The sequence below is a fragment of the Rousettus aegyptiacus genome, unplaced genomic scaffold (assembly GCF_014176215.1).
Source record: "Rousettus aegyptiacus isolate mRouAeg1 unplaced genomic scaffold, mRouAeg1.p scaffold_m13_p_7, whole genome shotgun sequence".
NCBI lineage: Eukaryota > Metazoa > Chordata > Mammalia > Chiroptera > Pteropodidae > Rousettus > Rousettus aegyptiacus.
In genome coordinates, this window is record NW_023416310.1 from 33,992,984 (window position 1) to 34,019,004 (window position 26,021).

Below are 26,021 nucleotides of genomic sequence, written 5' to 3' on the forward strand. Positions count from 1 at the left end.
ATGAACATCTACTGTCTCAACAACCCTGCCTTGGATGACAAGCACATCCTGCGCATGCTCTCCTTCAAGTCAGCAGCTAGTATGAAACTCGTACAGGTGCAAACAATTGACAGACATGGGCCGCGGACGCATATACTCATAGCACGTGAGACCACACGGGAGACTGGGAAAAGGCATCCTGATTTTCTATAGAGAGAGCATGTGTCTCAAGAGGTGGTGAATTTTGCAAACAAATGGATTTAAAAAGCTGTGTGGCTGTATTAGTTTCCCTTTGTTGCTTCAACTAAGGACCATAAACTTACGGCTGAAAGCAACACAATTTTATTCTCTTACAGTTCTGTAAGTTAGAAGACAGAACTGTCTTCAGTGGGCTAAAATCAAGGCATCAGCTGGGTGCGTTCCTTTCTGGAGCTCCAGGGGAGAATCCATTACCTTTTCCAGCTTCTAGAGGCGACTGCATTCCTTGGCTCATGGCTCTCCTCTTTCACCTTTAAAGCCAGCAATGGTAGGCACAAGTCTTCACGGCACGTCACTCAATGCCTGCATCTCTCCCATTTTTAAGGACCTGTGTGATTACATTGCACCTACCTGCACATTCTGGGATAAGCCTGTTTTGAGGTCAGTTGATTACAAGTTTCAATTCCTCTTTGCAATGTAATGTAACATATTCCTAGATTTGAGGATTGAGATCTGGATATTTTGGGGGAGGGGGTATTATTCTCCCTATCACAGTTATCAAAATATAGGGGTGTGTGTGTGTGTGTGTGTGTGTGTGTGTGTGTGTGTGTGTATCCAGCCACCATAACATCTTTTGCCCACTTACTGAAGTCTTTATGACTTGGTCATAAAATGAAATGCTTTCTCTAGCTTTTTGCCTTTTATCAGTTATACAGAATCAAAAACAGTTTGCAGTTTGGTTTTAGTATGAATTTTAAAATGTTTAAATATTGAGATTCATTCATTTTTCCTCTTTGTGACTATTATTTCAACACTGAGGACATTCATCTTTCGCAAATCTAAAAACTTGATTATTTTGTGCTTTTTATACATTTGCACCTCAATAAATTCTTCTGAAATTTATCATGATGGTCTTTATAAGAACTGCCTCTAACTTGTTTTTTTTTTTTTTATTTCTAGTCAGTTATCTCAGTAATTTCTAGTAAACAATCTTCACTTGCTCTTTCAATATTAGAATTTTAATATCTGATTTTTATTGCACATCTAATATTTATGAAATGCTAGGTACAGTTAACATCGTTTTTCTCTCTTAGCAAAAACACAAGGTGTGAACCCAGGCATGTCTGTTTTGTTCACATTGACTCCCCTGTACCTAGTACAGTGCCTAGGAATTCAGTAAGCATTTGTTGAATAAACTAATGAGTGTTCATAATAAATTTATATTGCAGTTAGTCCTTGTTGATTTCACTATTCCACTCAATAATCTTCTTTTCTGTATTTGAGGGCTTATTTCTAGTTTCTTAATTTCGTTTCTACCCATATCACACATTTTACTATTGTCATTTTATAATCCCAAGGACCTAATGCTGTTGGTTTTTTATGGTTTTATTTTGTTGACATAGTATTTGATGAGGTATGAATATCTGTGTTCAGACTGTATCTCTGGTGGGAAGTAGGATAGTACTTAATAGGATAGATATGGGCAGTAGTAGTTGGGCATGTGCTTGCTGGGGTTTGAACAGAGCTTTCAATTCTGAAGACTGTGATTACTACTGCAAAAGAAAATAATCTAATGTAAAAAATAATAATAATAAGTCCTGTGAGTGATGCAGCTCTTGATCACTTCCTATTGGCCATTGACTAGTATAGAATTTTTCTCTCAAATATGACCTTTGCATAAGAGAGTGTAATTTAAGAAGCAGTGGGAGAATAAACTCACTGATTTTTTTTCTCCCTAGAAGAGTTTCTATTTGAACTGAAATTATGTCTAGTACACTTGTTTATTTCTGTGGCTCCCGGTATAGTTAGAATATTTTTAGCTATCCATCAAAAGGCTTCATTTGAAAAATTCTAACTCAATAACAATTTAAATTCTTTTAAATTGTTTTACCTATCAAACCGTGGGGCAACAAGCATTCATGTGTTCTGTGTAATGCTGGCATTTGTTCTTCGTGGAAGTGTAGCTGGGGAGTCAGAACAATCGAAAACATATGTCTGTTAGGTCAGCGCATATGGGGAACCTCAAAGGTGGATTAGTCCTTAATTTCATGTTGAATTGATGTCATCTAACCAACAGTCTGCAGGATGATGGAAACAGGAATAGAACCTGTTAAACTTACTTGCAATTCCTATTTACAAGCATACATTACACTTTTTGGTCTTTGGCATAAATCAAATAAATTTCTTATTAAATGTAATAAAAATAAATTTTCAATTTCTACATTTACCCTAATTTGCTTTTTAGATAAAAATATGTTCAAATTTTGTATACTTTCAATACAATTATATTTTATTTTCAATCACTTAGAATATTACTATCAATCAACTTTATGAAAATATTCTAACATCAAAATTAGGAATTTTACTAAATAGATAATAAAAATGTATTTTATGAAACAAACATATATCTTATGAATTATATATGTTTTAACTTTGTTAATCATCTAAACATAGCCAATCTGTTAAAAGCCTATCCAGATATGCAGAATAATACTTGAATTTAGTCATCAGAGATATTTTTGCATGCTCTTGATATTATAAAAAATCAAGGCTTTCTGCGTATTTAAAAATGTTTGTCCTTTAGAGGTACATTTATCAAGGTAGGATAAAGCATATTTTATCTATCAGTTTCTTATATTAATTTATAACTTTAAAAAATCATTTACACAATATGTGGGCCTCCATTTGTACTTGTACCTCAAGCCCTGCAAGTATTAGGGGCAGAGCACTTTATTGAGATAATCACATGTTTTTTTTCTTTATTTGTTGGAAAATGAATTACATCAATAATAATAATATTTAGCCAAACTTGCATTCCTAAGATAAACTCCAGCTAGTCATGATACATTATTTTGTTTGTTATTACATTGCTAGATTGGTTTAGGAGTTTGTAGTTATGTTAATAATTGGGACTGAAGTAATTTTCTTTTTTTATGCTGTCTTTTTTATGTTTGTGGTATCAAGGTAACCATAGCTTCACAAAATGAATTGGAGAGCGTTCTATCGATTTTATGTTGTATCAAGCTTCATTATTAGATCTATACAAGTTTAAAGTTTTTATATTCTTCCAATGAATTAAAGTTTTAAAATATTATTTAGTCACCTTCTCACTGTGTGTTCACATGACCTCTTCGTACAGGTGGGAGATGAGGCAGGGGAGGCAGGGCCACTCTCTGGTATCTCATAAGGACACTATTCCCATTGGATCAGGACCTCGCCCTTAATTCCTTGCTTAAAGGCTCCATCTCCAAATAGTCACACTGAAGGGTAGGGTTTCAACACATGAGTTTGGGGACATGGGGCACATTCAGGCCATAAGTGGCATTCTAGGCAATCTATAGTTTAGATTTCTAATCTATTTTGGGATGTATACTCTGTCCTGTGAGATCTTACATTCTAGTGGGGCGGCATAGATAATTAACAAAATATTAAATAGAGTATAGTTATATTAGTTGCTGATCAATGCTGAAATGAAATTAAAGGGGTATATATATTTGAAGGGGGTTTGCAATTTAGATAGTGGGTCCAGCAATAGGCTCACTGAGAAAGTGGTATTTGCGTACACCTCAAAGATGGTAAGGAAGTGAGTAATGCAGATAAGTGGGAAAATTTTTTCCAGGAAGAAGGAACAGCCAGGACATAAGTCTTGAGGATGAAGTGAGCCTAGTGTGTTTGAGCTACAGAATAAGGCGGGAGTGGCTGAAGAGAAGTGAGCAAGAGGCAGTTGGAGGAGGAGGAGGTTAGAAAGGTAACAAAGCCCTGGCCACAGGCAAAATGAAATCAGCCTAATCCATCTATCTTATAATCCAAACCATGTTTTTTATTTAATAGGCCATAGACTTTGATTTTTACCCTGAGAGAGATGGAGAATCTTAGAGGGTTTAGAGTAGAGAAGTGATATGGTTTTGTTCCACGGCATCATTTTGGTTGCTAAATGAAACATCGACTTGGGAGGAGGCAAGACAGAAATGAGTATACATGGATCTCGGTGAGCACTAGCGTTTCGGTGAGGAGGGTCGAGACAAGCTTTGGATTTTTTCTTTCAATCGAGAACACACATGAGTGTGTTGATAGGCTGAGAGAGTCATCAGCAGACAGGCAGGCTGCTTAGCTGCCTTAAAGGAGAAATAGAAGGGGTGGATCTTGGAAGGTCTCTGAGGGGTCCAACAAATTTTACCTCTTCCCAACCATGGTGCAGACCACCTAAAAAAAAAGTTTTGAGGAGAAAGTTCAAAATAACTTTAGTACTGGGTCAAAGCTAGGTTGGAGGAGGTGACTTTGCATTAGGGCAAATGGGCTTCATAACTGATTGAGCATTAGACACATGTACTTGCCCAGTTACAGAAGGTACTGGACCATCTCAGGCCTCCAGCAAGGGCAGGATATTTGTTGTTACGCCTGGCCAAGAGCAGGGAGCATGAGCTCCATGCAGGCAGGCTGAGTTTCCAAGAGAGAAAAGGGGAGGGTCTGAGCTGAGTTTGCATTCAGATAGAGAGCAAAAAACATACTAATTTCACTCGAAGAGGAGGAGGGCACATTTCCTCTTAACATCACACAACTTTTCATACTATTGACCTCTCAGATTCAGCCACTGTTATGTATTCTGTAATTTACTTTAAGTTCTTCAGCATACGCACTGTGATGTAAATATGTGTATTTGCTTTAATTTACATTCTGTGAGTATTCAATTTTCTTAATCCAGGAATATATACTTCAGGGGTCATTATGCTACTACAAATGCCTCAGCTGTCTTGATCTCAGATCAGCATTGGAGACTCTGTTAATTAAACAAATGGATGTCCTCAGTCAAATGAGAGGTATATAAGATGTGGATTGGAGATTCTAGGCAATTCCACTCTTACCTAAACAGTATTTAAATTTTAGCAAGAGTGGATTACAAACCATTGAATAAAATTCTGCGACTTCATACTGGTATCAATTAATAGAGAAGGGAACGTTCTCCCTTATAATCGAAATTCAACAATAAACATGAAAGAACTTATGGAATTAAAAACTAATTATTGTTGCCCAAAATAGTAGGTGAGTTTCATGCTTAAGTGTATATTTATATAATATCAAAGTGTCTTCTTGGGCATTACTTATTGATTATGAAAAGGGAAAGTAGTATCTTTATAGTGAAGAACTTGGGTGCCCATCTTAACTAAGCTATAAAAATTAATGTCATTCAGTATTGGGGCAAACCAATATTACATGCCTCTCAATATGCACCATGGACACAGCATCACCTCTGTAGTATTCCTGGCAAAAATGTATAACCTTAACCATGAGGAACCATCAGACAAAGCCAAAATGAGGAACATTCCACAAATTAACTAGTCCTTACTCTGAAAATGTCAAGGGCAAGAAAGGTAAGAAATGACTGAGGAAATGTTCAGATAAAAGGAGACAAAAGAAACTTGATGACTAAATGCAATGTGTGATTCTGGAATGGATCCAGGACCAAGAAAAAAAAAAATAGCTATGAAGGGCATTACTGAGGCAATGACAAAATTTGAAAATGGACTGTGGATTAGATAATAGGTTTGTATTAATCTTAAATTTTCTGGTTCATTATTGGTACTCTTATGTGGGAGAATGTCCTTGTTCTTGGAAGAAAAAAACTCTGAAATATTTAGTTGAACATTCTGGTGTCTGAATCTGACTATATCTTGTCACGAGAACATTGTCACAGTGGCATTTAGTTCACCTTACATGCACAGAACAGAACTGGGACTTCGCTGAGTTCCCAGAACAGGTTGTAGGCTTGTTTTGTGCCTGCTTGCTAATCAACATTAACTTGGGGGCAGGGGGCAGAATTCAATTTAAGGCTTTTTTCATTGTCATTTGGTAGTGAGGTTACAATGGAGGCCGTAGTTATTCGTGAAAGGAGTCTGTTATGAATAACCAAATCATTTTAGATGAGTTTGCAACAACTGCTAAGCCTGTGGTCAACCAGGGGTATGGCTCTCTAGGAGAGACCTGCAGCCCATCAGGAGGGTCCTGCTCCCACCTTTGCGGACTAGCCGCTATTTCTTTCAGGCAGCAGAGGTGGGTTTGTCACAAAGCTGAAGATGCTGATGCTTCAGGACCCCTCATTTGCTCAGGCCCTTTTCATGGCTCTATACCTAATTTTGTATTCATCATTTTATGTTCTTTTCCCCCTTAAACTGCTCCTTTCCTGCAAATTGTGAACTTCAGGTCTCCAAAAATCTGCTGAGTATTTTTGGTTTTGCCCATAGAAGGCTCTGATATGGGTCAGAAACACACTTTAAACCCAAGGTTACTACACAAAGCTGGAAATTCACTCTCTGTTCTGTTTCTGACCACAGTTTAGGTCCACTCACATTGTTTATCACTAGAGTTTCTTTGATAAGTGAAAGTAAAAACATTAAGACACTCCAAAAATAAAATACATTATAAAGAGGTCCCAGATGTGACTATAAACCCCTTTTCCAATTACAGTTTCCCAGGGAAGAAATGAAAATTTAAAGATTGGACCTACTTGCATGTTTGACTTCAAAGACGGCAAAGTCTAAAGGAATTAACTTTTGAAATCAAATTATCTTGCCCTTATGAGTTGAAGTTCAAACAGATGAAAATCTGAAGTTGATAAAATCCATCTTTCCACCCCAGCCCTGATTCCTAATGGCTCTGGCTCAGCTACAAGTGTCTCAAGGCTTGTGTGGCATTGGGGCCTTTGTGGCAGCTCGAGCCTGGGCCATCTCTTCCAGGAATGGAGGTGGTTCCTTAAGGCACAGACTTGGTTCCCACCAAACTGAGAAAATGAACGAATCTCTAGCCCTGGATCAAATTCTCAAGAAAAAAAAAAAAAATACATTTTTAGCGTTGTCAAAGATCATAGTAGATTTAACATCTAAAGAAAGGAGGGTGGAAGAATAAGTCCCTTCTTCCTCTATAGTGGACCCCAGATTCGAAACAGTGGTCTGAAGGACAGGAGGTCCTGGAGAGCAGTAGGACCAAGCAGATTCAAGGTTGAAAAACACAGTATGGCGCATGCCTTCATTCAGTACATTTATTGTGTGTCTAATGGTGCCATGTACTGTGTCATGTTTTAGGGGACAGTGGTGAGCGAGGCAAGCAAAGCCATAACCTGAGGACATAGGACCCGTGCACCCCCAAATGCAGTGTGGTCAGAGTTTACTTATAGCTTGGAGGAAGAACTGATTTGCCAGTATAGGATTTTAATTTGAATTCATTTATCACCAGGTATTAGAGAATGATGATTCATCCTAATTTTATACCAGAGCAAGCCACAAAGAGAGCAGCCATCTAGGGGCAGGAAGGACAGGAGCCATTGGTCAAAATGCACAGAGAGAAGAAAAGCAATTGAATTCTTGTTTCCTCTTGCCTTCCAAACACTAGGCGATGTTGGCCTGTGGGAGCTTTGCTCTTCCTCCAAGCTATATATAAAAAATTAGTGGAACATAGTGACTATTACAAAAATGCACACTAATATATATAAAAACCAAAAATATTATAAGCAAGGCCACATGATCAATGGGGAAAGAAAAAATTATTCAATAAATGCCATTTAAGGAATTTGAATAACCTTAAAAATGTCTATTTAAAGCTACTAACATTGCACAAAGAAATTCTAAATAAATTAACTATTTTTTAAAAAATTAATATTACATTATAGAATAGAAGAAGGGAATCTTTATTAGACCTCTGATGGAGGGGAGCAGTGTTTTTTAAAATAAATATGCATACATAAAAACCTAACACTCTAAAATGCAATAAAATAAAAATGCAGATGACAGAAGAGAAATATTTCCAATGAAAAGGACAGATGAAGTCTAACACTTGCTAATAACTAAAATATATATTTTTAAAACCAAAATGAAGCAAAACTCTAACATCTCAATATGAGCAGAGGACTTGAAAAAAAATCATTTTTAGGCAAGAAAAACTGGTTAATGCACAAATATAAAAATGTTTATCTTCATTAGTTGTACAAAATGTAAGACAAAGCATAAAGAGATTCAAATTTGGTCTATTAGCAAAGATTTTTAAAATACTAATCAATGCTAGTGATACTTTAATGAACCTGTAATTCTCATAAATTTCTATTGGCAACAATCCTTTTAGAAAACAGTTTGACAGTATATATCAGGCTTCTGAAAATGTTTATATCCTCTGAAACAAAATTTTACTTTTGAGGATCTATCGTACAGATTAAAAGAAATCTTTTTGTATAGATTTATTGCATCATGTTTACGAAAGGATATAATAAAAAATACCAAAGTGTTCAGCTATAGGGAAATGGTTAAGTAAACCATTGGTACATTCAGATAAGGGATACCAAACTATATATATTTGTGATTACAAAGCTTATGCACAGAAAAATAATAATGGTGGTCAAATTGATGGTGAGATTATCAATGGATGTTTTTCTTCAATAACTTTAAAATGCTGCTTTTTAAATTACATGAATTTTTTTTTGCAAAACAATAGAAAATACAAATAAATAAATGAAAAAATATGTGAAATCCTACCTCCCAAAGGCAATCACTGTTAATATTTGAGTTCATGTCTTTCCAAACTTAAAAAACTCACTTTATATTTTGAATAGGTAGTACTTTCATAGTTTAAAAACTAGAAAGTATAAAAAGGTGTATTGTGAAAATTCTCCTTGTTCTGATTCCCCAGGGTTTTCAGTTTCCCAGGTCTTTTTCTTAAATTTTTAAATGTATTACACATACCTGCAGATAGCATACCATACACATTGCTCTGAAACTTGCTTTTTATGTTTTTCATTGAACAATATATCTCAGAGCCTTTTCCATATCAGTACTTAGCTTGCTCATTTTTTGAGTAGTTACTCCATTATGTGGACATACTGGGGTGTATTAACTAGTCTTCTTTTTCTTTGGGCAACCTTTTTCTTTATTATTTTCTATAGTTTCATAATTGCTTTTAATATGTTTGCATTTTAATTATAAAGGGAACTATTAAAATTATTGAGTAGGCTATTAAAACTGCATCAAAATTTGCAGATATTAATTATAATTCAGAAGTATTGGATTTCCAGTTTCAAGGATTCAACATAAACATAGAATCATAGAAATATAAAAAATTAAGACCAATCTCTGCAGAAGTCTGCCACCATGAAGGCAACTCAAGATTCAGTGACATGGCATTATGACAGTATTCTGTGAAACAATCTGTCAGCGCTTTTAGAAATAAGATGTGCAGTGCCTGGAGCACCAGCCAGGCTTCCTGGTAGAGATGTCAGTGAGGACAGGGCTGCGCGGGGTGACATATGTTTTTAAATAGCTCAGAGGCCAAAGCACACTGCATGGTGTCAGGCATACTTCTGACATTTGAGTTAGATATAAATTTAGAGCTGAATATCGAAATGAAATGTGTACACAGTAATGCTTTCCTAAAAGGAAACCTAGGGTAAACACCGTGTGTAATTAAAAAGGTAGCATTATCACGTTTCAGCTATATATTGCTGTGTAACAAGCCACCCCAAAACAAAGTAGCTAAACAGATGTATTATTTCTCATGATTCAGTGGGTTCACGCAGTTGCTCTGGGAGGAACTTCTCCATGTTGTATGCTTGAGGTCACTCAGGCTGTTGAATTCCACTGGCAGCTTGGTTGGAGCTCAAATGTCCAAATGGCTTCCAGCGTCTCCTTCCACTTGGCCTTTCAACCTTTAGAGGTCTAGCTCAAAATTAAGCATTCCAGGAGGCCAAGGCCCCATGTGCAAGCACTCGTTAAGCCTCTCTGTTTGCACTGCACTTACTTATGCCCCATTGGCCAAAGCAAGTCCTATGGCCAAGGCCAGAGTCGGACATGAGTGCTAGTAAGTGTTTCACTGGGGGCACCAAAATAACAGGCTACTATGCCATGCTTTTATCTAATGCTTTGTTTGAAAGGATGGGTTTATTTCCCTCTGACAAAGTCACTACTAGTAGGCAAGCAAAACAGAAGTTTCTCGAACTTCAAGAGACATCTCAGAAATCTTAGAGTGTAGCTTAATAACACTGATAATGAAAGTAAAATGTGTACACTGTAGCATAGTTTAGAAACTATCAATTTGTCCAGCTAATTGGAGATAAGCTTATTATGTCGATGGGTTCATTTGACTTTCTTTGTCCAGGGTTCTTAGAAGGATCTCTGCTTGTGGCCTCAGATTTCCCTGCAGTCCTGCTATCCAGCAGAAGCAGGGAGATGTGAGAATGGATAGATGGTACAGTGCCAAAGGGCTTGACTTGAGTCTCACTGGTAGTAAGTAGACTGAAAATAGAAATTATCTCATCAAAAGCAAAGCATTCAAATTCAAAGGGCAATTCTGTGTAGAGGATAAATAATTCATTAGCTAAGGGATACTAGTAAGAAAATTGGGATTTTGTAGCTAAATTGAACTGGTTTAAAAGGAAAAACAAAACAGACTAACTGAATCTCAACCAACTGGGAGCAGGCACATTCGTTGTTAATATGGAAAATTATTTTGACAATTTCAAAAAAAAAAAAAAAAATTAATGATAGTGGAAAAAATGAATGTTGAAAGAACTGCTTCAACCCTATGACAATGAAAAGTATCAAGAAAGAAAGGCAGATGAGGATAGTATTAAAATAAAACCAGCATCTCCTACAAATACAAGTAGATTGAACTTGCTCACTAAAGCAGTGGAACTTGGAAAATGGTGGTTATTTTTATTCTTTCTTTTTGTAATAATTAGAATAAATGCTGAAATAGAAACACAGATTAGGATATGTAAAAATCTATTTAAAAAAAGAAATAAGTTGGTAAAAATGTGGCCTGCATAAATTTGCTTTATGTAATTTTTATTTAAAGCAAAAATTATAAAGATTTTAAATGAAAAACAGAATAGAGTGATGGATAAATCAAATTATTTGGTTGCATCAAAAAAAAAAATCCCTGAACAATTTGATATTTTAAGAAATGAGTCAAAGATAGTCAAATTATATTATACTGTTTAGCCCTTAAAGTATTTTTTTCTCTTATCTGGGGTTGGCTAATACTAAAGGACCATACTTCTACACAAAATATGGTTAAAGAAATGTTTTGACAAATCTTCCTAAATAGTGTAGACAAGGCCGCGATGGTAGTTTGGCAATGATTGCTAATTTATTGAATACATGTGTGCCAGACACTGAGCTAATTGCTTCACATGCTTATTCTCAGTTAATCATCCTCATTTTAACAAACAGGGAAACTGAGACACAGGATATTAAATCACTTGTTTAGAGTCACACGTTTAGTAAATGGTGAACATAGGATTTGAACCAAACACCTGACTATAGCTCCTACCCCAATTTTCTTTCTACTCAAATTCCTTTTTTCTATTGCTACTTTACAAAGCTATCTGAATAATCCACCCTTTAAACTAACGAGAGACTAGAAAAATCTAGTCCTGTAAATACTGGTTATGGTTATTTACACTTTTTTTTTTTTCCCTGATAGATTTAGTAAGAAAAGAAATTCTGTATTTTCCATTTAGATAGCACAAGTTGGTCTTGGGACGCGAGTGAGAGCGCTGCTTTAAAGACACAGTCCTATGTCGCCATCTTGAGGAAGACATATAAAATCTCCTTTGTCTTTACGTGGGCCATCAATTTTTAGCACCTTCATGATTCAGCCAAAGACTATTATATACAAAGAGATAAATGCAGAATTAAAAAACAAATCTCGTTCTGCACTTTGCAGTAGCCCAGTATTTTAAGAAGATCTAAAAACTAGACTACAGTTTAGAGAAAGAAGAATACATATTATGAAAAGTTGATTCTTATATTTGTAAGGAAAATTTGGAATCTTCATCAAGTTCTAATGTATTAATTTTTTTTTTTTTTGGTAAAACATACCTGTAGGCACAATCCTTGCTTTCTAATGGTTTATGTTCAAGGAGGAAGGGACACCTGTATCTCTTTCTAAGGTTATTTCTGTTGGTGCGGAACCCCCTTTCGTTCCTTCATTACGTACCTAGCTCTTTGCTGGCAGGACCCGGTCTTGCTCGCGCTATCCCCAGCAGCAAGCAAGGTTTCTGGCCTCCTCATAGGCAATCAGTAAAAACTTGTCAAGAGAATGCTTTCTATCTTGTGTTCTATAGCTAATCAACCTTTGCTGTGTAAGTGTGCAGATAACCTAGAATAAACCAAAAATTTTACTCAGGCCCAGGCAGCTTGTTTGACCAGTGAGTGAAACAAGATTTCTTCCAGGCAAGTCAGCCTTCAGGATTAAAAAAAATAAATGCCCCTTGATTTTCACAGGGCCTAAAATTCCATTATGAGCCACTCACCTTTTGGAGTGTTACCCTTTAAGTAGGTCGGATTAAAATGTTCACACTTCATAGGAAAATTAACATCTTAAGTGCTGTCAAGCTCTAAGTTTGGCTGGGTCAAGAGCAGCCTTAACCCCTGGATACTAAAGGGATTATGAAAGGTGATTGGTTGAGGTATGGGAAGAAAATCCTGGAATTTCTGCTTATAGCACCTTTAAAATGTCTTTGTTTTGTATGAATTATAAAGTACATAATTTATTAATACAGTAGTATATGTATATAATTTATCATTCTGTGTTTATACACATCAGAATATTCACTAATATTTTACTAATAAATTTGAAGACCACTGGTGACAACGTGACTTTTGATTCAGGCCTGAGCATAAAATCAATCTCTGTCATTTTTACTTGGACAAATTCTTTAATCTTTTTAAACCCTTATTTTTTCTTTCATAAAATGGGGGTTTTAATATTACTTTTGCAACGTTATGGTGAAAATTGAATGCATTGTCTGTAAAGTGTTCAGCCCAGGCCTAGAAAATCTTAACAGTTTAATAAATACCGCTAACTTCATGGGAGTATAAACTGTGTGGTCACACAGAGTGCCACACTCAGAAGGTGCTCAGGTTTGGTTTAATGCTCTGCTTTCACTATTTTGAAATTCTTACCAATATTTGAACAAGGGCCTTGCATTTTCATTTTATCCTGGACCATGCAAATTCTGTGCCAGGTCTTGGTCAAGGTAATTCTCACTGTTGGTCTAGCTAAATTTGTCACACAAGTTCTCTTAGTTCATTTATAAAGGTTCTTATGCTGGTCCACGTCACTATCCAAGCTCCTTTTGGCCACTGAAAAGACTCTGTGAAGGATGAGCAATCTTTTTTGTTTTTGTTTTTGAATCCTTTTTTTCTTGAAATATAATTTGCATACCACAAAACCTAACTTTTAGACATGTACAGTTCCAAGCTGAGGCATGCCATGAGGGCTTGGGCGGCTCTGCTGGCAGTTGTGAGTGAGCTGTCTGCTGTGGCCGGCCTGGCAAGGCACTCCGACTGTGGCTATTTCCACCAATTCCAGCCTGGGTGCCGGAATTCCCACTAGTAAGGAGAATTGCCCAAAGCTCTCTAAGCTCAGACAATGGCGCCATTGAATTTCAGTTTAAGAAAAGTCCTTCTACGATCCCATAAGGTCATTGCACTTGCTACAGTGCTGGGTATTGTTTGTTTGTTTTGTTGTGCTTATTCTCATAGAACATTTTTTAAAAATTATTTATTTAAATTAGTTTCAAGTATATTGTACATTGGTTAGACATCTATGTAGTTCATAAAATAATCTCCCCAATTGCTCCCTTCCTCCCCTGGCCCTCCACCAAGCCACCATATTAACACTAACTGCATTCCCTCTGCCATGCTCCCCATGCCCAACTATCAACTACTAATTTGTACTTCTTTAACTCTTCACCCCATACTCCCAGCCCCACAACCTCTGTTCCCTCTGTCTGTCACCAAATTGCCCACTAAATTTGTGCTGTTTAGATTGGTGCATTTCTGATTATCATTGGATCCCTCCTGCTGGTGGGCTCTAGCAGCCAAGTGGGGGCAGGCAGGCCATTCCGTGGCCCTCATCACTGGCATTCTGGTACTCTTTCCAGGATTTTACAACCTGTACATCGCCTACTATGCATCCAAAGTCTACTGGGGTTACTCCTACGATGACATTCGAGACTTTGATGACTAACACCCACTTCAGCCCTGAGAAGAGTCAGATCGGACTGAACCTAGCTTTTAGAGCTTGAGCAGAAACTATGGCTAAGGGCTAAGGAATTCTGCAGTTTGCAAATGTTTAACCAAATTATGGCCAAGTTTTATGGTTCCATACTAAAGATGTTAGCTGAGCTGACAATTAGCTAATTAGGACATGCTCCATTTTTCAGCTCTTGTCCCTGGCAAAATCTCCTGATGAGTTTTTCCACATGAATCTGTATCATGGAAGAATAGCATTGTTAATTGTATGAAAAAACAGGTTATTCTGCAGAGGAAATTGTTGCTGCCACCACTCTTTTTAGAGTTGAGTGTTTCTTTTGAATAGTCTTCACTGTTCTTGTGGCAAATGGAAGAATGCAGTATATCAAATTTCTTATTATTAATTTATTTCGAAAATATCTAAGCGTCTTATCCCTTATACTTACCTCTCACTTCATGTTCTAGTGGAAGACCTTGGCAAAATTAAATATAATGTGGGTGCATCTGTAATATTTTTTTACTTGCTTTCTCAGTAGCAACCAGGAAGTTTTTAAACCTCAGAGCAAGTTTTCAAAATGTAAACACTTTCTCTGTTCACCAATTCTTGGCCACCTCTGCTCTGGTTCACTGATAGGTTGGCCAGGATATAATTTAGGTCAAGATGTTCTGTATATATAGCATGCCTTTAAGGACAGGACCTTTGGCTGTTTCCTAAGGAAAAATGTAGATATGTGGTTTTTATTTAGAATTTATGACCCTGTTGTTAGCACATTGTATTATGCCGTTCTGCTGAAGATCCCAAGATTTGGCCTGGATACTTAGGGGACACAACTGCCTTAGTTTGATGCTGTTTTCTAGCTGGCAAAAAGTGACTTATGTTCAAAAAAGAATTAAAATGTCAAAATCTAAAAAAAAAAAGTTATACAATTCCATCATTTTAAGTTTCCTCCCGTTTTACTGAGATATAATGGACAACATTGTTTTAAGTATATTCACAAGTTTCATTCATTCTTTTTAAAGAGCCCTAGATTGTCAGTGAGTAGCACTGAGTCTTCCTGTTTTTACCACTCTTTCAAGTAAGATTGCTGTGAGATGTGTGGTTGAGTTGTAATACTTCCCTGAAATACATATGGCCAATAACAAATTAATGTTATTAATTAACCATAACATTTCTGAGGTGGAAGAGATCCTACAGATATTTTGGTCTAATCCCTTTCTTTACAGTTGAGTAAACCAAGAGCTGTAAAGATGGAGTGCCTTGTTCACAACCTTGCAGAGAATGGTTAGCTAAGGCTATAACACAGGTCTTGTTTTCTTTCCTTGTGCCTCTGGATCAATAATTCTGTCCTCCCCTATTCTGATCATTCACCTTTCTTCAGTGAAATCAAAAACCTCACTAATTGCGAAGGTTAGGTATTTGTGGGTCCCAGCAACATATTCATTTTATTCTTTTTGTCTTAAGGTGTGTTCTTTGGAACATGCAGTTGATTATCCACGTTTTAAAATCAGTGTAGTTTTAATTTGTATTTCTCTTATTTCAGCATTTTCTTTTCATATGATTAAGGGCCAATTTTATTTCTTTGTATGTGAACTTCCTATTCATGTTTTTCCATAGAGTTAGTGGTCTTATTTTTATTTAAAAAAGCTATATATTAGAGATATTTATCCCTTGTAGTATTGATTGCAAGTATTTTTTCCAGTTAATCATTTTTCTTTTCACTTTCTTATGACATTCTCTGCCTTGCAAAAGATTTGTAAACTTTTTTTTGTAATTGAATGTATCAATTTTTGCATATATTTTGGTTTTTGCATCATAGTTATACATGTTTTTCCAGGTTGTAGGTGAATTAACTCATGTTTTCTTTTAGTACTCGATGGGTATTTTTACATTTATATTTCTGACCCATTTGAAATGTATCCAGGTGTCAAGTGTAAGGAATGAGTCAAATTCTTTCTTCTTCAGAGAAGGTTTTAAAATTCTGGACTTTATAAAACAAAAAAAAAGTTATCTGTTCAGAATGTCCAGACCCATATTTTCTGGTGTAATCAATGCAAAAGATGGCAGTGGGGTTCTGCTCTCCATTTCCAGCTGGCCCCCAGGAGGATGTGATGCTAAAACCTAGGCCCAAGGCTGAGATAATAATCCATGCTCTGGTCTCCTCGGGTCTGGCTTCCTCTTCTCCCTTAGCTGCTGGTCACCTTTTCATCCTAAGGGCTCCTACTCCCAGCAACTCCGTGCTGGGAGTGTGGCTTCTTTGTTAAAGAGACTTTCCTGGAGCATTCTTATTCACATTTACAAATGCTGATGCTGAGTTCATGTTTAGCATGGAAACTCTGTCAGCTGATCTTTGCAGAGGGCTTTGCTTACCTCCCTGTTGTACTCACTAACCTCAAAAGTGGTTTGGCCTCTCTACTTGGGCTTTTAGAAATCTCTAACCTGAGTGTTTTCTTGGCAGGTTGTGTTCTCTCTGGTCAGTGGGGGAAAGGTAAGATTTTATTTTGCAAACTTTTATGAGAAGGGTCCCTTTCTTAAAGTAATAATCACAATAGTAATAATTAAAATATATTGAATGATTACTATGTGAAAGACACCAGGCCTCCCTGCTCACACTGAAGGGGACAGGGCAAGAATGCTAAAGGAGGCCATTCCATGTGTCTACATACTTAAAAGTTAGATAGTGAGGAAGCTATCTATTTAAAAATGTTCTTTTCTCTTTCTTTGTCAAATGTACCTTTCATAAAAACCTGGAAGGACAGATACAAATGTAAAATTCTTAGACTCCCTTGAGTTCCATGCCAGAATGTCACAGTGTGAGAAGAAACAGCTCCCCTGCCTCCATTCTGCTTCCCTTCTCGTTCCGCCCCATACTCTTTCCACATCATGAGGGGCCTTGCACACAAGTTCGTGGGCACTCAGCCCACATATCCAAGCTCCAAGTACATGTCTTCCCTCTCCACTTATAGCTGTTCCTTCAGGTCGTCCTCTGAACTAAGTACACTCCAGCAAAGCAGTCCAGAGGATAGCCCTGTAAATAGGCTCAAAGCCATTTGTGTAGGTCATTCCAGGGTTTCAGATACCTACAGTATGGCTTAAAAATGGGGATGGGGAGTTGGGTTCTAGGTAGGCATGTCTCCTTGACCCTGCAAAATCTTTGCTCTATAAGAAAAAGGAAAGTCCATATGGGGCCTTGGGTTGATTTATATGTATTTAACTCATTTAGTCCTTACAACAGTGCTACAAGATAGGTATCATTTGACAGATAAGGACACTCAGGCTTAGATTAGGTAACCTGCCCACGGCCAAAACACTACTAAGTGGCAGAGTAGGATTACAATTTGGACAGTCTGGCTCTAGAACCTTCTGTTTTGAATGGAAAGGATTTCCCCAATCAAATCATTCCATGATACTTTTTGTGCAGCATCATTCATTAATCCTGCACTCAGGATTAATACTTGGTCATCACCTGAGCCTCCTTTAATGGTAAAATTAAGGTGCTTTCCAGCTCTAAATCCTGTGATTCTTAGGTGGAGATAGTTACAATTTTTTAAACTTGAACAATGTGCTAGAAAGTATCCCTGAAGGAACACAAAACTAATAATAGTGATAATTAGTAATAATAATTATTAAGTTATTATTATTATAGGAACCTATCTACCAGTGAGATTGTCATATATTTTTAAAGTTTTGAAACACTAACATCTTCTATAGGAATATCTCATTGCTCTTACTAGGAAACACTACAAAAATTTTAAAGAAGGCACATTAATTTGCTTATAGGGTCCATTTAGAAAGAATATGTAATGATGTTAGATTTTGGTGATCTAGATCTAAGAACTAGATGTTATCCCTGTTATAATCAACCTAAAACATTTAAAATATACCAAAAGTGTAGCATATGTTATAAGCTATATGACTAGTTTTTCATATTCTCTCTTTGAGATTAGAGAGAGACCTCATTCAAGAGTTTTAAAAGGGTTTTTATTACAAAGAAGTACTATGACAGAATTATTACAAGGAAGAGAAAAAAAGAATTATTATCAGAGCTAATGTGTGGATTAAGAAATATCATAAAATGCTGTAGTTGTAGATATCTGCACATTGCAAGTTGGTCTTCAAGTAAACTAGACTTTACACAGTGTCATAGCTCTCTGGGTACCTAGGAATGCTTTTTTAGAATGGGTCCTTACTTATCTGACCTGGTTCTTTTATGTTATCTTTATTGAATAGAAAATATAGAGGAACTCTATCTTTAATAAAAAATCATGGAACATTTTCATCGATTTGATCTTCTCTTAGCGCCTCTTTAGCCTTTGTTAAAAAGGTTTGAAAAGAAATGGAGAAAAAAACTTTAATATTTCTTTTCTGCACAAATGACTGGTAATTGCCCATTTCCTTTTGCTCACCAGCACTTTATATCTTCTAATGTGACTGATACAGTTTACTCAAAACATTTAATATGTCTATAAAGCATTAAACTTAGGATGACTTCTGGATGATAGATTAAAACTACAAACTTCAATTTAAAAATCAATCTTTTCCTCTATGAATAAGAAATAATTTCTGCTCTAAAAATGACTAGCATGTAAGGAATCAAATAAAGATGATTAGTACATAAGAAATCAACTTGCAACAGCTAAGTAAACTGAGTCATACTTTTTAAAAATAGTTTTATTGAGATATAGTTTACATACTATAAATTCACTCACTTTAAAGCATACAATTCAATGGTTTTTAGTATTATCAGAGTTGTGCAACCATAATCACAATCTAGTTTTAGAACATGTTTATTACACTCCCCAAAAAGTCTTGTATCAACTCATATTTCCCCCACCTACCTATTCTCAACTCTCGAAAATCACTAGTTTACTTCCTGACTATATAGATTTGCCTCTTCTGAACATTCTATCTGGAAATGGAATCATATAATATGTGGTCTTTTGTGACGGGCTTCTTTTATCTAGAATAATAATTTCAAGGTTCTATATTGTAGCTTGTATCAGTACTTCGTTTCCTTTCATTGAGGAATAATATTCCATTATATGTATATACATATTTATTCATCAATTTATGGACATTTGGACTATTTTTACATTTTGGTTATTATGAGTAATGCAGTGGACATTTATGTACATGTTTTTGTGTGAATGTATGTTATTTTTCTTGGGTATATATCCAAAAGTGGAATTGCTGGGTCACATGGTGACTCTAAATTCAACTTTTAAGGGAACTGTCAGATTGTTTTCCAAAGCAGCTGCATTTTTCATTCTCACCAGCAATGTATTAGGGTTCCAATTTCACCATATTCTCTCTAATGCCTTTTTGATTATAGCCATTCCATTGGATGTGAAGTGATATCTCATTGTGGTTTTGATTTGCATTTTCATAGTGGCTAATAATGTTGAGCATTTTTTCATTTACTATTTGTAAGTCTTTTACTTGGTTAAAAATGCGGACTCTAAACCCGTTAGTTGCTAGCTGGTGAAATATCATTGTCAATTTTTAGTTGTTAAATGGTATCAAATGTGTAATGCTAATTAGGGCAAGGCTACAATATCTAGCTTTAAATAAGCTAGTTAGATTTATAAAGAAAATCATGATCAAACAGTTACACTGGCATGCCTAACTCTGTTCAATGGTCTAACAGGCTCTTGATCTTGACAGTTAACAGGATGTGGATGGATCAACCATAGGGTATGTCCTAATGACACCAAAAAAAATTTCAATAAAAATGCAATTCATCATCAATAGATATTTTTAAGAGCAATAACTTATTATTTTAATAAAATGCCCATTTCAAACATTTTCGAACCATCAAAAAGATACAAATAAGATAGCAACAAATTGTTCTAAATTTCATTGCTCCAGAAGTAACCAGATTAGGTTTGAGTGATCTATATTATAATATCTCTATGCAGATATGGTTAGATTCATGGACAGATAGTTGAATGGATAGAAATAATTTCATGAGAATGAGATCATATTATACCAGATTTTTAAAAATTTGACTTTCATTAACAAAAAAAGAAAAAAAAATAAAACTGAAGAGTGGGTGGAGAGAAAAATTCCTAGGAACCTGATTCAATACTCAATCTCATCTTTACCATAACTTCTCCATTTCTGAATTCTTTTGTTCATTTCTTGGATGGCTGAATGTCTTTGTCGGGTAATTTTTCAAAAAGGACTCATGAGGGTGGTTAGCAGAGCATTCTTGGGAACACCAACATTACTTTTCCCTTTCTTTCTTAGTAAAATATTTCTGATTTTAAATGTACCAACAGCCCTTAAGAATATAATGCAAAATCCTAGCCTCTCTTGCAGCTAGATGCACTCTAAGTTCTGACCAATAGGATGTAAGCATAAGTATTTTTTGAAACTTGCAGAAAATATCCTTACAGGGAGGGGATATGCACATTTTCTATTTTCCTTCCTGTTAGCTGAAGTGCAAATGTAAATGCTGAAGTTTGATCTATCATCTTAAACCATGAAGTGAAATATCTGTGCTGAATATAATAATAATAATAATAATAATAATAATAATAATAATAAAACATTAAGATAGGAGGATTTGGGGTATCTGACAATTTTATTAAGTTGCTATACCTCCAGATTTGTAAGAAAGAAATTTCTACCTTTTTTAAACAGCTTATTGGAGTCTATAGTCATTTGTCATTTGGTAAGAATTAACATTTATGTAATACTTACAAACTAACTCTTCGCACATGTATATCATTTTGTTTCATTCTCACAACTATCCTGGTAAGGATTATTATACTTTATTAAGTGAGTAGACTAGAGATCAGAAGATTTAGTGATTTGGCAGAGGTAACATGATAAATGGCACACCCAGAGCTTATTCTTCCAATTCATTTAAAGTATAGTCTGGTGTAATATGGTGGTCATTCGTTATATTAAAGATAACTGAGGAAAGGAACATGTCATGTTACATTATTTTGTATTTGTTTAGGAGACTCCTTTCAACATGCTTTTGCATTTTCTCAGGAAGATGTCCCTTTCTTTCTGGACTATTGCCACTACCTCTAACGTAGTACCTCAAGCACTACCGCAAGCTTCTAACACCTCATGCTTTGACTATTACTATTTTTATTATTTCTTAAAAAAACAAAACAAAACAAAAAAACACACACAATTAAATGGCTATTGTTTTAAAAATATAGTACAAAACTCTGGGTTCATTTCCATCCACAGTCTAACCTTTCAGGCCTATGTCCCCTTCTCATTTTACATGATCTCTCTTGCACCAGTTATATTCAGTGTCGCTAAATCTGTTTTCCCGTATCTACTCTTTTATTCCATAGGTTTATGTAGAACGCTCTTTCAATTGATTTTTACTTATCTCAATTCTTTCTATATTTCCTACTTCCTCCATAAAGCCTTTCCTGATTTACTACATATATATAGCTTGAAAAGCTCTTCACTGCTGAATTGCTTTATAGAATTTATCGTCTCTATATAACTCATTGGCACAGTATTATGGCACAGTATAATTGGTCATCTATATTTTTGCTTATGTCTCAAATCTTTTTCAGGTCATGTTTTTTTGTTTGTTTGTTTTTTATTTTTGGTAGTGCCCTTATTGGCTAGCACCTCGCTATTTGTAGATCCTTGTTTCTTTAAAAAGAACGATGAGTCCAATTCACATCCTCTTCAATCCTGCTGGCAGCAACTGCTCATCCATATTCTGACACTTCTTCCTGAGGCTTTCCTACCATTCAGAAGGCTGTACTTAACCTTGAGGTAGTTAAAGAACTGAGTAAGCGATTACACTGAGAGAAAGGAAAGGAAAGGGAAAAGAAATGGAAAAAGAAAGGACATGCTTTGAATGTCCCTTCTATCATCCTTTTTGCAGTCTTTTCATCACTGGGATTTTGAAACCTTTTCACACAGGTTAGATGGGATCATAATTTGAAAATAGCCTACTTCGGAATACAGTGAAATTCACAGTTCACTTAGAGTAGGAGAAATGCCACCAGCTTCTGCGTCCGAGGGCCAGAGTTAGTTGTTCATGGCTTGAACACCTTCTCATTTCCAAAGTCTATTTATCCTTGAATACTCAAGTCCTCTAACCTAGGATGTGGCGTATGGGAAGGCACTTGTTCTTAAATGGGGCAAAGTAAGACCACATCCCCCAGTATTCTTCTTAAATTTGGCAGACTGCACTTGAACAGATTAAAACTCATCTGAATAAAAAGAAAAACTGAAGTAGGCAACACATTTGGGCTTGAATCAGCTACAGTAATCTGGTGGGATTGGTGCAGAAGAAATTCTTGACGTGGGCTATAGCGATTGTCTCTATTCCAACTCCATTGCTCTTCTCTACAGACACACACGCGGCCAGTGGGCCACTTCTGTCACTAGGGAACGAAGGTTGCTGGCAAGAGGTCGACCTGGGTGCGCCCTCCTCTGCTTAGTGGGTGCAGTGCAGGCACCGCAGACACTGATAACTGCCTCTCCACAGCCCGCTCAGGGCGCGTGGAATCCTGGGACTTGTGGCCTGGTTCTGCGTGCTCCCCATTTGAGCTGGCATTGAGGACTACACTTCCCAGAATGCATCGGGGGAAAGGGGCAACCTGGCTGGGGAGGAGGGTGCTGCCCCAGAGCCCAGGGGCGTCGCTGTTTCTTAGTGCCATGATCTTGCCTAGTAACCCGCGGCTGCGGTTGCAGAAAGCTGCTCTGTGGCCCCGCCCCCTGAGCCCCGGCTGGAGGAAGAACCTGTCTCCGCGCGCCCCAGTGACGAAGCCCATCCTCGGGTGCGGGAGGCGGGAGGTGGGAAGGGGAGGGCAGGCAGAGGATTTCGCTCGCTGGCGAGGGATCCGAGATGTGCTGGCTGCGCCGGCTCTGAGCAGAGGTTAGAGGCGGCGAGAGCGGGGATGCTCCACGGGCGAGGCTGGATGGGGTGTCCAGGACATCACCAGGGTGGCAGTGCGTGCTGACCTAGGTGCCCCTGTGGGTCGGCGTCGTTCGGACCCGCAGTGGCCAATGCCCGCGATGTGTGTGTGTGTGTGTGTGTGTGTGTGTGTGTGTGTGTGTGTGTGTGTTGGGGGGAGGGAGTCTCATGGTCCCGAGTGATTTCTTGGGTGTTCCCTCCGCACACCGGGTTAGAGGCAGGACACTGTAGCTAGTACAGACCTTCTTGGGGAGCGGTACACGGTTTTTGCCACTTGTTAATTATTTAATTTCGTCTTGACCAAGAACATCTGTAGGTAACACTTTCTTTCTTCCAACTGCACTGGTAGTGTTTCGTTTCCTCTAATTCAGAAAATCCTTTTATGAAGCTTGAAATTGGAGTTGGGGAATAGTGAGAACTGTTAAGTTCTTTATGGTTTCCTTAGCCAAGAGAGGATTCACGGAGGATATGAATTTTAAAGACATACACGACAACTAATTGGATCATCTGCAAAATGACCATTCATATTCACGCTGGCTTAATGAGGAAACAGTAAATGTTCTTTCAAATCATATCAGCAACCACCAGCCAGCAGCATTTAGGGCATATTTCATATTAAGAAGATGTATCTGGAGGGAGAAAGGGGGAGTAGTTGACAAAAGAAAAAAAAAAGAAAAAAAAACTTGGTTTAGTTTAGGGATCATTTTCTTAGACTGGATGACTTATGCAAAAACTCTGTTTGTTTCTTTCTCACTCTCGCATCCCGGATATAGACTATCAGTTTCGGATCCAAGGATGGTGATAGCAAAGCTTAGCCGTGATCCCTGTCAAATCAAAGCTGCCACAGAATAAATCCCGCTGCCTGCTGCGAAGCCCCTGCGCACTGCAAACTTCACTGAGCGAACTGGGGAATCAGTGTTTGGATATGCAGATCCCTGATTTAAAAGGCGGGGCGACCCCCTCCAGGACCTCTCCCAGAGGCTGAAGCCCGCAGGTGCAGTAAGGCGTGCGCGCGCGGGCGCGGGTGCGGGTGCGGGCGCCCCCGAAGACGCCTTGCCCCGGGAGAGGGAGCCCGGGCGCCCGGCGGGGTCTGGCGGCCGCGTACCGACGGCTCGTCTCCGGCTGCGGCGGCGGCGGATGATGGTGGCGGCCGGCGCCCTGGGCTGTGTCTGTGCGTCGCCGCGGAATTCAGCGCCCGGTGCTGCACGCTGAGCCCTTGCAGGTCCTCCACAGCCCGAGACTTAGCGAGGACAGAGCCGGAGCGGAGGGGCAGCGGACCCGCGCCGGGTGGGGGCGAGTGGGGTCGGCTTATCATGGCGGATCGGACAGCTCCCAGCTGCCAGCTCCGGCTGGAGTGGGTGTACGGGTACCGGGGTCACCAGTGCCGCAACAACCTGTACTACACGGCCGGCAAGGAGGTGGTCTACTTTGTTGCTGGTGTCGGGGTGGTTTACAACACCCGCGAACACAGCCAAAAATTCTTCTTGGGACACAACGACGACATTATCAGGTAAGGAGGTGGCCTGGGACGGTTGGGAGGGGTTGAGTGTCGAGGTTGGAAGGATGGGAAGAAGGATGACCAACCGGGCTTTCCCGGGGTCAGATCCCGGAGCTCCGTGGAAAAAAGGATTCTCTCTGGAACCGCATGGAATTACAGAAGGGCTGCTGATTCTAAAGCTAGGGCAGAAACAGGGTTGGGGGTGCAGGTGGGGAGGGAGAGATGTCTTTTCTCTGTATTCCTCTGTAAGGCTTTTGAATCTCTAAGGAGTTGACTGTCCTGATGTTTTTTTGGTGTTCATTCCTGCTACAAGTGGAAGGATCCTGGGTAGCTATCAAACAATTCTCCTTCCTTCCCTAACTAGGTAAATGTAAGACCAATAACCTCAACTGTGGGTACTATCTTTGGGAGGCTTCTCAGTAGGTTCTTCAACAAGCAAGAGGTTAAAAAATCGAAAAGAAAATGTTGCTACAGGTAATTTGGAATCTTCATCCTAGATGCTTTAAAACCAGGAAATTTCTTCTGCAGTGGGTGGGGAGTTTGTTCTCTAATATTTCACTTAGCAGTATTTTAATGACAAAGAGCTTATTTATACACTAAATGGATGCTTCCACAACATCACACAGAGGTTATAAAAGGCCGGCAGCTGTTGGACCACAATATCCTACCAGCCAGGCCACAGAATAACCAACATCTGGTAGTGGATGACTGGGACTGATTAGAACATGATTGGATGAATAGCTGTTTGAGGAGTCCCCGCTATTAAACTTAGAGGGGCATATTTTGATTCTTGACCCTATCCTCTCACCTTTGGACCAGATGCATTTTCCTCCAGCTCTTGTCAGCTCCTTGTGCGACCAAACAAGGTGTGGTCCAGATGCTCTTCACAGAGAATCCCTGTGAGCCTTCTGCAGCTAAGGAGGATTTCCATAATATGGGAGTCTCAGCCCACAGGGAAAATAATTTGCTGAGGATGGACTACAATTGACAGAGTCCATATTTGTGTGTTCCAAGCCTGTGTGCTCACTGATATAGAACAACTTCCATCACGTTTTGAGAATATTGCCACTTACACTCTAAGTTTGCCTTTCATAATGAAATAAATGGTTAAGCGGTGCAATGTTAATGGTTTTAATTTCTCCCTGGGGAGAATTATTTAAAACACTATTCCTTCCCACTCGTTCAAGTATTATGCTTACTCTGGAGCCTTACCCCCGCCAGACATAAAGTTGAAAAATTTAGTAAAAACAATATTTGAAGATACAGTGAGATGTAGTTTTTGAAAATCTTGACTTTTAGATGAAGATTTTAAGTACTGGGAGCTTTACCGTTCTCAAGATTTGGTGGAACTGACATAAAACTTTCTTCATGTCATATATAACAAAATAGTTCTCTTCTTCTCTCCCTGATATTGCAATGGCT

At 37.9% G+C, this 26,021-nt stretch overlaps 1 protein-coding gene and 1 pseudogene across 6 annotated transcripts in view; both read left to right on the forward strand.

The window, feature by feature from the left end:
- On the forward strand, positions 1 to 14,190 carry LOC118605504 (annotated as a pseudogene).
- A 10,032-nt stretch (positions 14,191 to 24,222) lies between these two features.
- Positions 24,223 to 26,021, forward strand: part of EML6 (EMAP like 6) — a 220,539-nt gene continuing 218,740 nt past the window's right edge. For 4 of the 6 annotated variants that reach the window (XM_016130157.2, XM_036225002.1, XM_016130160.2 and 1 more), the window contains exon 1: positions 24,223 to 24,611. In XM_016130157.2, the coding sequence (XP_015985643.2) occupies positions 24,415 to 24,611 (197 nt within the window). In that variant the 5' untranslated portion in view covers positions 24,223 to 24,414. The remainder of the gene's footprint in view (positions 24,612 to 26,021) is intronic. The other 2 variants (XM_016130156.2, XM_016130158.2) reach the window with 2 other exon arrangements.